Below are 14,363 nucleotides of genomic sequence, written 5' to 3'. Positions count from 1 at the left end.
AACTTAAATCATTTCTATAATTTGCTTTTTCCTTTAACTTGTATTAGTAAACTGATCAATTAGATAAGATGAACAATTAACTAATTAACTAATTAATTGATTGTTATGGGAAGTTCAATGTTCTTTTATCGTCTAATTATGTTTATCCTTTAAGCCAACAATCAAATCTATTCCTGACCAACTGATATCAGAATAAGTAAACAATTAAAAAGAGGAAAAAAAATCTAAATTGTCCTTTGATTAAGTTAACATATTTAGAGTGAAAAAAAAAACATTATTAATGATCAATTGGAGATAATTATCCTTTTCCATTTTGTTTAATTAGTTACAGTGAATGTTAATTGTTGATCTATTAAATTGATAGATTGCTGATCATTACGATGAGGGAAATAGATTAAAATCAACGGGAAATCAACAAATGATCTTGAAGATGTTCAAACAATTAGAATTTAGTTTTAATCGAATAGATAAAAAAAACAGTTTTCGTATTGATTGAAAGTTTCGAGTTTAAATTATCCTGGTTATCCGATTAACTAATCACCTCAAGAATAATTGTTAACTTTGGTGAATTTCTGATTCTGTTGTACTTTAATCATTAATTAACTCTAAATGATAAGATAGTCTTTTGATTTCAATGAGAAGGTTAAATAATCATTTGAAGAGCACAATTAGTTATCTCGTTTGTATGAATAATCAGTGATGATTAGGATGAATTTTTTTGGTCATTTTTAGTTGTAAATGATGAAGATGATTAAAAAAAACGATAAAGATGATGATGACTATGAACTACAATATGAGGATGGCAACAAAATCTCAGGCAATAAGCTAAGTGATGATTATGATGATGATGATGATCCACTTATCACTTATAAGACAAACACACTGAGAGATTAACGGGAATTGATGAGTTTCAATTGATGTGTAGAAGGAAAAATATTGATTAATCTATCTGGTGTAAAGAACATCATCAAAATCAACTTGATTAACGATCGATGGTCCAGCGGGATGTTCCATTCGCCGTATCACAAAACTAAACGCGAGGGTTAACATAATCGTAGTGAAATTAAGACACAACCAGGTAATTAAAGGTCTTTCTCTTGTTTCAACGGACAGAATGATGGACAATAAGATGAGAGAAGCAGCAAGACAATAGCTTAACATTAATTGGTACACTTGACGTTTGACCGAAAAAAATCCCAATGTATGAGTACCGATGGCGAAAATTAGGAAAACAACAGCGTAAATGGAAGCAGCCAGAATTGAAGCTCCACCAAAATCATCGTGATTCGCATGGTCGTTTATGTAGGCCAACACGATTGGAATTAAGAGAATACAGATCATCACATTGATCGCCAATAACAGTAGAATCACATACTTAATGAACAACCAGCCGGAGGAAAGGTGATAATTGTTTGGTTTGTTGAGCCAAGAATAAAGTAAAGCCATTACTTTGGGTTTTCTCTTTCTTTTCTTTCTTTTATCAATCTCTCTTTCTTTTTTTCTACTAGAAAAAAAAAATAGATGACAAAATGACGACGGGAAAGTGAGAAGGGAGAAGAGAAATATTAATTTATCATCAAGATGATGGTGGTTGATGATTTTATCGCTGGTAAGTTGTTATTGTTATGACAACCGAGAAGATAAAAGTTAATCCAAAGTGGATTTTCAAAATAATATGAAAATAAAGATCAATGAGATAAAATTTGTTTGGAGAACTTTTTTCTTTTTCTTTTACAACCAATAGGAAATCGAGGGTCATCTTTGTCCGAATCAAGGTCAACCTGTTGGATTGACCTGTTGGTGGGATCTTCGAATCTCTTAAAATATCGGTTCTGTTGTTTTCTTTTTGGAGAAATGAAGATGATCAGGTTGATTGAATTTCTTGGTTGTTTTTTGGTCAATATTGATGAGAGAACTTTGAAAAAATGCTTAACAATTAGATTAATTAATGTTTACACTTTCGTAAATCAACTGTTGATTGTTTTCCAGAAATATATTGACAAAGATATTGACACATTTTCTTTGTGAATTGGACACTCGATTGACCTTTTAATTTAGGTAGAAAGTCACGTTTTGATTGTGAAAGATTTTTTTAACTCAGAATCGCAGTTAAGAGCCAAAAGTAATTACAATGGATGGACAATGGTCATCATTTTAATGAGATTTGAAGTTAGTTTTCTGCACTTTGATGAATGAAAATGGTCAAAGAGATGAAATTTCTTTGAACTTTTCTCTTGGCGATTAATCGAGGACTTTGAGTTCCAATTTGTAGCGATCTGTTGGTTGGATCATCGAATCAATTAATTCTATCTATCGTGTTTCTTGTGTTTCTTTTTATGTTCCTTCTTTTTATCCTTTTTATGTTTCTTTTTACTTTTCTTTTTCTTCTTTTTCACAATAGATGATGATGTTGATGATTTCTTCTCGGCTTCAATTAGTTCTTTAATCTTCTTCATCTTTAAAGGATTATTCAAAATCTTTCTCGCCTCTTCAAGTTGTCTTTGTTTCATCGCAACCAACGGGTCATCTGCTGATAGTCTATTGTTGAATCTTGATGTACTAGGAAGATCAAGAATTGACTGAGGAACAGATTCATGAACAGGAACGTCAATTCTTTCACCTTTTTCCTCCCTTTCGGCCAATTCAAAGGTCTTATCAATTCTTCGTCCAGTTAAATAAGATTCTCTGTCAACAAGACCAGAAACACCTTTGTACATCCAATCCAATTTCTGTTCTGACATTTTACAAAAACCTTCAACACTAAATATTCTTTCCAATAAGAGCAAAATAAAAATACAAATAAAATTAGAAAATATAAAAAAGTAGATCACCAAATTAACTTTAATTCACTTAGAAAACAACAAAAACCTTCAAAGAGAATCAACTAAATGTAAACAAATGAATTTTCAAAAATGCTCGAAGTTTAGCCGTTCGGCTTGACTATTTTCACTAATTTCGCTCTTTAAATGTTGAAATGTTTTCTTTGTCCTAACAATTAAATTGTCCAATTTTTTTCTTTCATTTTCATTTAATTTAGTTACGTTTACATTTTTTAATCCATTTTATTTTTAACTACTTAATGACTCTCACTACTTAACCTTTAATTAGATTAGTTGAATATCTTGTAATTTTTTAAAACCAAGTTTAAAAATCTATTTGTCTTGAGATTGGAAAATTTCAAATTCTCAAAAAGCTTAAAAAAAGCTAAATATTAATTGATTCATTTCATGTAAGTATCTCTTTTTGGTTAATTGTTTCAACTTCTATTTGATTAAGGTGGTGATAATTGTCTCAATTGTGTTAATTAGTAATGTTTAATCTTAAATCTTGTTTCTTTCAGTTTGTTTTCCTTCACTTTCTTTGTTTCTTTCTCACTTTCTCTCTCTGGACTTAGATTTTGTTTACAGGTAATTTTTTGTTCTATTTGATTTAATAGTTTGATGGTTGCTTAGTTTATCGTAGTTATATTATTTGCTCAGAATTATGATTATTACCATGATAAATAGAGATAAATACCTGTTAACATGTTAAATCAAATGGAATAGTTTCTTTTCTTTCTCACACTTTTTCCCTCTCACTGGAATCACTGTTTGATTATTAGCTTTTTTTCATGTTCACATTTTGAATCATCACCATTCAAGATTAAGTTACATTTCCGTAGTCAATTTTTAACTAATTGTTCTAAATTCTCTATTTTTTTCCAGGTAACCATCCAACAAATCACATCTATTTCATCTTGTTCTCAACACAACCACACCTAGAAGTTAAAACCCTCTCATTCATTTCTCTCCCTCTTGTTTTATTTCTCTCTCTCTCTTGGTTATTGATGTTATTGTTTTTCTTCTTTCAATTTTTCTCTCTACGAGTTTGCAATAACTGAGTGAGTCTCATAGAGATAAGAGTTATTAGTAAATAAACTAATTACAATCAGTTAACCAAGAGAATAAACTAATTTCGGTTAGAAAGGAGAGGAGAGAAAAAGACAGAGAAAACTACAACCAACAAGTGGAATTAAGTTATTACATCTTCTGGTTGATTGATTCTTTAATCATCCATTTTATTGGTGATAAGTGAAATTCTACTTAGTAACTCAAGGATTTAATCAAGAAGAGAAAACGAATTAGATTAACATGGTAAAAGGTAATAGAGTTGGTGTTGATCAAGATCAAGATCAAGTTACTGTAAGCTTAGAAATGGATCGGGTAAGTTTTCATTTTCTATTCTTTTATTTTCTATTCTTTTTTATAATAATTTTTCCTTTAACCTGTTGTGTCCTACCTGTAGATTTGGAAACCAGTATTTGACAAATATGACACAGATGGAAATGGTAGAATACCAATCGGTGCATTTAGACGTCGTATCATGGAAGCAAATGAAAGGCTCGAAGAAGACATTCCTCGTGAAGTTCTTGATGAAATTATCGAAAGAGTTGAATGGGATCATGATGGTTACATTTCCTATTCCGAATTTATCTCAATGGTTAGTGGACTTAATCAGATGACAATCTCATTCAAAATTTATAATCTTTTTTGTTCTCTTTGTGCTCAGGTTAAATCACGAGAAATGGGAGCTCATAGACCGCGACTTCATCGATTAATCCGTTATGCTGCCATTGCTGTTGTCCCTAAATCTCAACGACAATCGGTGATTAGACGTTACATCGAGGAGTATAACTGTTCACCTCCGCCATTGTTTCTTATGTTAATCTCTATTGTAGAGATTGCAGTTTTTATCTATTATTGTGTTAAAATGAAAACTTTCTCAGCCACCGGTCCAGTGCCTTTTGATAGTTCTCTTATTTATGATCCTTATCGTCGTTACGAAGTTTGGAGATATCTCACCTATGCTCTAATTCATGCCGGATTTTTTCATCTTTTCTTTAATCTACTTGTTCAACTTCTTCTTGGTATTCCATTGGAAATGGTCCATAAATGGTAATTATAGTTCCCGTTCCAAGAATCGTTCAGCTCTTAGGGCCCGATTAGCTTTTATTGACAAGCGAAAATCTCTCTCAACATTTCCTTGTCTGATTATGAATCGAACTCTCTAGAGAGAAAGAGAGAGAAATAATAAAAACCTTCTTCTGTATTAGTTTATTTATTATTCTCTCTCTCAAGTAAGAAAAATCGATCTACAATAGAGAAAGAAAACCAAGAAGAATTGAACGAATCAATTTTTGTTCGTCAACATGGTGGCTTCTTCAACGAAGGTTTCTCAACTAATAGTTTCTAATTCTGATCAGAAATTATTGTCTCTCTTTCTTTTCTTTTCTTTCTCTTTTGTTCTTCCCTCTGATTCCATTATCAACGCTTATTGTAATTTTCATGTACCTGTGGATGAATCAATTGAGACTCCTCGATTGAACCTTCAATTTTCTTCTCTTTTTTTGTTGATCGATTTATGAACAATTGTCTCATTATCTTTTTTCTGTTAATTGTCGTCTAGGTGGAGAGTCGGTCTAGTCTACTTGAGTGGTGTATTAGCGGGATCTCTTGGCAGTTCACTTTCAGATCCGAAATCATATTTGGCCGGAGCATCGGGTGGAGTCTATGCATTAATAGCTGCACACTTGGCGAACGTTGTTATTGTAAGTTGAAAAAATTACAATCAACTAATCAAGAAAATAATCTCACATTTATGATGTTAATTGATTAATATACTTGTCAACATCATATGTTTTTAAATTTTATTCAAATTAGATCATTTTTGGGAGGATTTTCAGTTTAATCAATTGTAATTTTAGATTATTATGAAAAAATAATTACTCTAATTGAATTGTAATTCATATTTATGAAAATTTAACTAATCATTTTTCATCTTTTTATAGAATTTCAATGAAATGGAATTTGGTGTAATCAGAGCAGTCGGATTAGTGGCATTTGGTACCATTGATGTCGGTGTTGCGATGTACAACCGTTATACTCAAAGTGAAAAAACTCGAACCTCTTATTCAGCCCACTTTATGGGTGCATTAGCTGGTTTTCTTGTCGGTGTAATGGCCTTAAGAAATTTAAAGGTCAAAAAATGGGAAAAACGACTCGGCATTATCGCTTTGGTGTTATATGTTATTCTTATGGGATTTTGTATCTCTTTTAATTTTGGTTATTCTGATTACTTTCCAAAGCCTCGTAAATAATTCACCTCATCATCATATCCATAATTGTGGCAATCAAGGAAACTACTACTTCAACCTACCAGCAACATCTATTTTAATTCACTTGGACACTTAATTGTTACAAATTGCTCAAACTACCAAATATTTTTGCCTTCAAGAGGAAAATCTTTTCCATAATCCAAGTTTTTAAATCCAATAGTTACATATCTTTCATCCTCATCATTTTAATTTTCCAACAAACTATCAATTTGTTTTTTAAAATGCTACTGTGGGTATATTACAGTTTCGTCAATATTTTAATTAAATATTGAAGTTACTCTTTCTGTCTTTTGTAAATTTTCACAATACTTAAGTTGAATTTGTCAAGAACATGTTACAATTGTCAGATTCTTTTCCAATGCTGTTCTGGATGAACTCAGGTCAGTTTTGATCTGGTTTGGTCGATTTGAACATAATTAATGTCCAGTTAACAATAATTATGGATCTTGGACAATTTTTACTTCTATCTTTTTTAAATTTACAAAAACAAATGATTGACTCAAATGTCTAATTAAAAGATTGGCGAAACTTAATTCAGTACCACTATTACAATATCAACAATTTAAATCAATGTTGATATTCAAAATGATCAACAATAAACACTTTACAATAGTAATCAGGTTTGTCTTGATTTTATCTACCTCTTGATTTTCAACATTTCAATTCTTACAATAATCATTTCTGGTAATTAATGATCAATCTTGTTTACAAGAAATTGCATTGATCAAAGATCAATATGATCAACTAATCACAACAGTCAGACACTCATGATTATAAACATGGAGTAAAACAAACAAAACAAACAACCGATTCATTTTTAAATCGATTTGCATAAAAGAATCGATTTTCAGTCATTCGGATTTTCGATTCTCATTGTTGTGCTTTTTAAATTTAAATGTTTTACCAACAGTTTTTTCTTGAATTTTGGTTTAATTCAGTTGTGTTTACAATTTTTGCATCCATTTTATTTTAATTATTTTTATGTATTTTTTTTAAACGAATTTTAAAAATCTAGTCGTCCTAAAATTACCTAATTTCAAAAAACTCCAACAAAATCTGAGAATCAAATGATTCATTTCATGTGAGTATCTCTTTTTTTGGTTAATTGTTTTAACTTCTTTTTGATTAAGGAGGTGATAATTGTCTTGAATTGTCTAAATAGTTTCTTTCTCACACTTTTTCCCTCTCACTGGAATCACTGTTTGATTATTAGCTTTTTTTCATGACATTTTGAATCATCACCATTCAAGATTAAGTTACATTTCCGTAGTCAATTTTTAACTAATTGTTCTAAATTCTCTATTTTTTTCCAGGTAACCATCCAACAAATCACATCTATTTCATCTTGTTCTCAACACAACCACACCTAGAAGTTAAAACCCTCTCATCCATTTCTCACCTTTTGTTAAGAGATGAAGGCTCATAACACGAACTTGGATTTCTCTGATTCCGATGATTCTTTTCTCGATGTTCCAATTTTCCAAAGACTCGGATTGAAACTTGCGAATACTGATGATCAAACTTCCACAATTACCACATGTAAAATACCATCATATCAAAGTATTACTCCTCCCACGACTCCATTGAAAGCTCGTATAGATCATCAACCAATAACAATAATCGATGATGTCGAAGTTATTGAAGTTATTGAGGAGACTGTTGTTCCGTCAAAGAAACGTAAAAGTCCAGAGGATAAAACAGCAAAAGCTGAAGAGAAAAAGATTCGAGAAAAAATGAAAGTCAAAGATAAAGAGAAAAAAGCAGCTCTTCGAGAAGCCGGAAAAACGAAGCAATTAACAAATTGTCATAAATTCTGTAAGACTTATGTTGATGTCGCCTTGTTGGAAAGATTCAAAATAACCGATGAAATTCAAGCGATTTTCAAGGAAAAAGAAGCTCAACTCATTATTGAGACAAATAATCCAATCGATTTTGGTATCCATTGGATTCGAGAGCAAAGAGAAATGATAGAAGATGGAATTGAAGAAGAAGCCACAGTTAACATCCTCAGGAAAGAAGTAGAATCCGATATAATTCTCAAAGTACTAGACCCATCTGATTATATTCCACTCGTAAATTGTTCGATATCCAAGATAGAACTCGAATCAAGTGATGACGATGATTCACTCGGAGAGAGATGCAGTTCAACCTTATTTGAATATGTGACTTCACTTTTGGATACTTATGACAAAAACTTAACCCTAATCCTCTATGGATTTGACAAATATAATAATCAGCAAAAGAATCGCGAAAACGCCGAGTATCGAGCTAAAATGGGTTTAGCCAAATCGCGAACCAATAAAAACAAAGATATCCTACCATGTGTGAAAAAAAGTGACCTGGACTTGGCTCTATTTGACCTTCAAGTAAAACTAACAGAATCACCAACTTACTCAAGCAAACGTGTCCACATTATACAAACGGAAACACCAACTGATCTTTGTCACATTATTTGGTGCCATTCAAAAGCAACGGCAATGTGTTCAATTAAAAAATCGCAACAGGAACAACAAGGTCTTGAATGGTATGCACAAAATGACGGCTATGGGTCAGTCGATATTAACACCGATAGTGATATAACCTCCCTTTGGGTCAAACAGCTGATGTCCTTTACCAAAATGTCCGAGAAATGGCCAAATCGATAGCTGAGGTTTACCCAGTCGCTACCTGTCGGCCTACAATAAATGTACCAATGAAGAGGAAAAACGCTGCTCAGTGGAATTGAAGTGGCGCGAAAAATTATACCACCGGAAACACTGAAGAAATTAGGACCTCAAGTTTCCCGTCGAATTTATTTATTTATGTCAACCCGTGATGGTGACGCAATCATTGATTGAATTTTCTAACGATTTAGTTAATCACTTAAATGTGAGTTACAATTTTTACTTTTAATTGCTCGTGTTTTGATTATATTATCACCCATTACAATAATTTCTTACCTTTCAATTAATGATTATCATTAATTTCCTTTGGTATTTTCAACCTTAATTGTTGATCGTTGAATGTTTTTTCTTAATACTCATTGTTTGTTGTAATTAATAAAGACAATAGTTTGGTTAATGTGATAAATCTACGTTTTGTAGATAATAATACAAAATCTACATTAATCAAAGTTATTAGAATCAAATGTTTATTGAAATTAGGGAAAGATGTTAATGAATTAAAATCTTCATAAAACATATTCAAATCAATTCCGTTCCAATCATCACATTTAAATGGATCAATTTTATCAAAAAGGTAACAATTATAATCACTTGAACAATCAATATAATCGTTAATTGTTGAACATGTTGCCTGAGTTGTTAACGTTGACGTTTTATTGATTGTAGTTGTTAAATTGTTACTTTCAGGCTTAGCATATAATCTAGATCTCATTGGCCATTTCTGATTAATTAAAGAGACAAAATTAAGATGAAGAGTTAACAAATTGTTACAATTAAATTCATTCAATTAATTCACTTACCTTAATTGGATGTAAAATTTTTTCATTCATTGTCTCTTTACATTCAATCAAATTGGTTGAATTTTCTGTTGATGTTGATTGGGTTGATTCACTTTCATTGAGTAAATTAGTTAAATGGGAAATATAATCAGTGGCTAATATAAGAACATCTAATTTTGATAATTTAGTGTCCGCTGGGATCGTTGGAATTGATTGTTGTAATTGTTGGAATGCTAATCTCAATGATCGGACTCTTGATCGCTCACGAGCAGCATTTTTACCCGTTTCAATTGGAACCGTTAATTGTGATGATTTAACCAACCGATTTTGTCGACAATTTGATTTACTCATCACAAGAGACAATCAAACAATCAAATTAAAGTCCCACAAGCAAAAAAAACAACAATCAGACAAGATGATCTCCTTTGGATAACAAGCACTAAGACAATTTATTAATTGTTCCTATTGATTTAAAACTTTCCAACTGATTGTTGTAAATGTGACCAATGTTAATCGTGATCTAGTAAATATACAAGAATAAAGTTAATTGTGATTTAAGGAGCCGCCTCTTAATCCTAATTGTAATTTGATACAATTTACCAAGGGGCTGATTAGTTTTCCTTTTGACAATTAATCACGATTTCTAAATCGTTTTAATTTACATTCAATTTCCTTTGGTTCTAATACTTTATATTAATATATTCAGGAAGTAATTGATTGTTTTGACAGTTGATTAATTAATCGATTATAGTTTTCTAATTGTTGGTGTGATTAAACTAATTTTTTACCAATTTAATAGCTAACCAAGAATCTGGATCAGCCCACAAAATGTGATTGAATTTCAATTTCCATCTCGAAGCAAAAGTTAATTGTGATCGAGAACTTAATCACCCAATTGTCTCAGTTTCTTAATTGAAAATCTCGGGATTGGAATTGTTTCTGGTACTTCATAGAAAAGGGAATTGAAAATCAGAACTTATTGGTATTGAAGGTGATCGATGATCATTATTACAAGAAGAAACAAAACTCGCGTTTAACTCAAGGTGAACCTAACGGTTTTTCAGTTTGACCATAAAAAAGACAAAAAAATCACATTTATGAATTCGATTTCCTTACTTTACTCAAAAAAGCGATCATGTTGATAGCATGATCGATGCTTGTTGAAATAATTGAACATCAACTGAATTGAATGAAGATGGTTATGTGATTAGCTGAATATACTGATCGTTGAATTTATTAGGTATACACTAAGGTTGATTCTTAATGTTTGTAAATTTAGATTGATCATTAGAAAATTAGATTTTTGTTACAGAGGTGATTTCACTTAGAGCATATAAGTTTTCTGTATGAATTTCTATTTGAAGAATTGCTTTAAGATGTGTTGATTTCGTTTACATTTGTTTGTAAATGCAATAGAAATTGTGACAAACAAGCAAAAGTAACTTTGATGACAGAAATTTTGTGAAAACGTTGATGAAATGGTTAATTACTGCGTAGTTATCTTGATATTTTTCGATTTAGTCTAAATAGTCAGAAAGATAAACTAACTTAATTTATGTTTTAGTTTATTCAGGTAACTTTATCGGGGCAAAAACAACACGTTGATATTGAAAGAAAATCGCATAAAAGGAGAAAACATTTGAAAAGGAGAACTACTGTATATTGAAATTAAGTTTTAATCTGAACAAGTGAAAATTTCTAACAATTAAAATTTAAAGTTTAAATGACGATAAAAATAATGAGTTTCAATCCATTTTTTTTGTTCATCTTCATTTTCATGGGACTTATGTCATCTTTATCCTGCCGGTATCCTGGGTCTGATTCATATTCATATTCTGATTCTGGCGCTGGTGCTGAGTGCTGGTGCTAGTGCTGGTGCTAGTGTTGGTGGTGGTGCTGGGGCTGGTGGTGGTGGTGATGGTGGTGATGGTGGTGGTGGTGGTGCTGGAGCTGGTGCTGGTGCTGGTGCTGGTGCTGGTGCTGGTGCTGGTGCTGGTGCTGGTGCTGGTGCTGGTTAATGTTATGGTGTTTCCCGATTTATTCATCTCTGTTTTAATCAGTGTAAGTTCTGAGTGTTAGAAAAATAAAATTTAATTTAATTATAATTTAATTTCTTTGCGTGGCTATTTCATTCACTCTCTATTAAAATTTTGTTAGAGTGTTGTGAGGGAAAATGTCCATCGACGCATTTGATACTGCTTCAATGAAATACTCCTGAGGTTGATTCCATCTTGAACCCACTGATTAAATTTACTTGGATAGTCTTTCCACGAAGCGCTCTTTTTCTTTTTGTTTTTGATTTATTCTCGTTTTAATATCTTCTCGATCTGATATAAACTTGGCTCTATGGCTGGTACTAGTTCATTGTGGTAAAAAACTGAAGCTATTCTTTCACCAGCATAATCTTCCAACCAATAAACCCAGCCTTGTGGTGTCCTCTTGTGTTTGCTAATAGTAAATATTTCAGTTTGAAATTTCTTTTCGATCCTTTCTCGAAAATTCCTTTCTCTCTTCTTATCCGAACCTTTGAACCAACGGTAAATGGTTTATAATTTATTTTACTTTTGGGATGAGTTTTTCTTATATTTTTCAGTACCAATGAAGAGTTTTCATCGTTCACTTCTACTGGTGACATACCAATTGTTCGATGAAAAGATTCATTATATGACTGGATTATTTCGTCAAGTACATCGATGAATTTTCCAGTATTTGCATGGTGCAAGTACCGGTAAATCCGTGCTCTTACGGTACCGTTGAATCTTTCAACAATAGCACATTTAATTGTTCCATCGGTAGCGAAAAAATGGTTGATTTTTCTGCCTCATTAATGTTTTGAAGTCTGAGTTTGAAAACTTTACCTTGATCACTTTGTAACTTTCTGGTACTCTATTACTATCCAAAAATATCATCAAGAGCCTGAACGACTTCAATACTAGTCTTCTTTCTGATTGCACGTGACCAGGCAAACCTACTGAAACAGTCAATTACATTAAGTAAATAACGGTAACCATCATTATATTGACTAACCCAAGACATGTCCATCAAATCAATCTGCCACTGCTCATCAATCTTATTAACCAAAATTGGTAGTCTAGGAATTTTTGTTTTGTTTGAAAAGCGTATATGTATCTGCTTTCTCAACCATTTTTGACATCAGCTAGTTTCACTGTAGGGTCTCTTCTTTTCAATGCTTTGTATAATCGGTCAACTCCACCAAATGATCCTATCGCTTTCGGTGAGTAATATTCTCTTTTGTAATGTTGGATGCTTTCAGCCATGATATGTTAACTTGTTTCAATTTTTCTTTAGCTTTAGGGTTAATTATAAGGTTCAAACACTCTCTGCAGTTTTCTTTTATGTACTTTAGTACTTCTGTAGTTCCATTTGGTGCTCTCCCGATATAGTTTTTTGTCTTCAAATATTCAACTACTTTCTCAATATCACTACCCTTTATTTTTCCCTCGTCATTAAATATCTTATTATCATCGTCAACTAAATCAGACTCTTTTTTCAATATTGACAATAAATCTTTATCAACTACCCGTGTGGTCTGTGGTGTTGACGATTCTCGTCTATGAAATGCTCGCTGAGAAATCGTTGGTGTTTCATTGACTTCTTTATTGTAAGTGTTATCCAAAACTGTATGAAAAGAATCTTCAGAGTCTTCGTCAGATTTGACATAATCATCTCCATTGTTCTCTCCTTCGTCTCCCTTTTTCAAATCTTGGTACATTCGATATCGCGCTGTTAATTCATTCCTAAGACGGTTCTCATCCTTTTCTTTCACCTTTTCTTTTTTTATATCATCTTTCATCATCATTTGGTTTATCATTTTCATTTTTATACTTGTAGGTAAATCCGAACTCATAATTGGATCGAAGTCTATTTGTCTCTTTTTAACATTGTTTTTATATTGATCTTAGGGTATCAACACCATTCTACTTGTTGAATTCATTCTGCAATTTGTTTTGTAATTAAATTGGCGAGAATAGTTATAGCTGGCACAAGTAAACCTTTTAGTAAACCACCTTTTTGAATTAAAATTTTTTTAGCTTTTTGACGTGTTATCTTACCACCAAGACTTCGAATTTCCTTTTTAAATTTTTTTACACGAGCTTTTTGTTTAGTTGTTAAATGTATATGACCTTTCAATATTTTACGAGCTATTTCTTTTATAACTTGCATCACATTACATGGACATGTTAGCATCAATTTTTTACGCTCATTCTTTTTTCTAGCCTGACTCAACTTTTTTAAAGCTGGTAAAACGGTAATTGCTTTTGAAACAGACATTTTTTAGAATCAACTTTATTTAATTTTTTCTTATACAATTTAGATTTGATTTATTTCTTTTTCTCCCAATACATCTGTTAGTAATCTAACTTCATCTGGTGTATCTGGTTTACAGTCAATAAACAGGTATGAGAAAGGACTTTGTGTTGCATGTTCAAATATTTGTCTGAATTGTGATGAACGTCCTGGAAACATTTGCTTGGCTAACATTGTTGATATTGATTTATCTCTTGGGTTTTTGAAAAGAACAATATAATGAGAGTTAAGAGAAATATTTCTTGCTTCACCACCTTTGATAAAAAAGTTTTGTACCAGTAAAATAACAGAAAGATTCCTATGATGACTTCCTTTCGTAAACAGTTGTGATACGATTTTTGAATTAGACGATTCATCAAATCATCAATTATTATTAAATGGGCTTTCTTACCGTCAATTTTATCAAATAAATTTTCAGGTAAGCCCTTTATAAACTTA

General features: G+C 31.6%; 3 protein-coding genes and 1 pseudogene across 4 annotated transcripts; 2 read left to right on the top strand and 2 right to left on the bottom strand.

The window, feature by feature from the left end:
* Positions 1-433: 433 nt before the first annotated feature.
* On the bottom strand, positions 434-2,891 carry LOC128391564 (pre-mRNA-splicing factor CWC25 homolog). Its single transcript, XM_053351470.1, has one exon. The coding sequence runs from the start codon at positions 2,739-2,741 to the stop codon at positions 2,307-2,309; it is 435 nt and encodes a 144-aa protein (XP_053207445.1). The 5' UTR covers positions 2,742-2,891; the 3' UTR covers positions 434-2,306.
* A 136-nt stretch (positions 2,892-3,027) lies between these two features.
* LOC128391562 (rhomboid-related protein 2-like) lies at positions 3,028-6,770 on the top strand. 2 transcript variants are annotated; one of them, XM_053351468.1, is made up of 7 exons: positions 3,028-3,229; positions 3,341-3,407; positions 3,705-4,202; positions 4,285-4,479; positions 4,549-4,934; positions 5,446-5,587; positions 5,828-6,770. In XM_053351468.1, the coding sequence occupies exons 3-7, from the start codon at positions 4,131-4,133 to the stop codon at positions 6,134-6,136; spliced, it is 1,104 nt and encodes a 367-aa protein (XP_053207443.1). In that variant the 5' UTR covers positions 3,028-3,229; positions 3,341-3,407; positions 3,705-4,130; the 3' UTR covers positions 6,137-6,770. The 2 variants fall into 2 exon arrangements, with proteins under 2 accessions (XP_053207443.1, XP_053207442.1); XM_053351467.1 differs by lacking the exon at positions 3,341-3,407.
* Positions 6,771-7,008: 238 nt separating this feature from the next.
* LOC128391560 (crossover junction endonuclease EME1-like) lies at positions 7,009-9,999 on the top strand (annotated as a pseudogene).
* LOC128391141 (transcription factor 23-like) lies at positions 9,293-10,386 on the bottom strand (the record flags this gene model as incomplete). Its single annotated transcript, XM_053350988.1, has 2 exons — positions 9,618-10,386; positions 9,293-9,538 (listed from the first exon to the last, which is right to left on the bottom strand). Coding segments are annotated over exons 1-2 (576 nt in total), but the record flags the coding sequence as incomplete, so codon positions are not given.
* Between the last annotated feature and the right edge of the window lie 3,977 nt (positions 10,387-14,363).

Source organism: Panonychus citri, unplaced genomic scaffold (genome assembly GCF_014898815.1).
Source record: "Panonychus citri isolate SS breed McGregor unplaced genomic scaffold, ASM1489881v1 Contig00134, whole genome shotgun sequence".
Classification (NCBI taxonomy): Eukaryota; Metazoa; Arthropoda; class Arachnida; order Trombidiformes; family Tetranychidae; genus Panonychus; species Panonychus citri.
The sequence above is the reverse complement of the archived record's forward strand: the minus strand, read 5'-3'. Positions and strand labels throughout refer to the sequence as shown.

Bases quoted from the DNA above. Each gene is read 5' to 3' on its own strand.
- LOC128391562 (XM_053351467.1), top strand. From the start codon at position 4,131: ATGGTAAAAGGTAATAGAGTTGGTGTTGATCAAGATCAAGATCAAGTT. The intron at 4,935-5,445 runs GTAATTATAGTT...ATTGTCGTCTAG, and splicing joins TTGGAAATGGTCCATAAATG to GTGGAGAGTCGGTCTAGTCT. The intron at 5,588-5,827 runs GTAAGTTGAAAA...ATCTTTTTATAG, and splicing joins ACTTGGCGAACGTTGTTATT to AATTTCAATGAAATGGAATT.
- LOC128391564 (XM_053351470.1), bottom strand. From the start codon at position 2,741: ATGTCAGAACAGAAATTGGATTGGATGTACAAAGGTGTTTCTGGTCTT.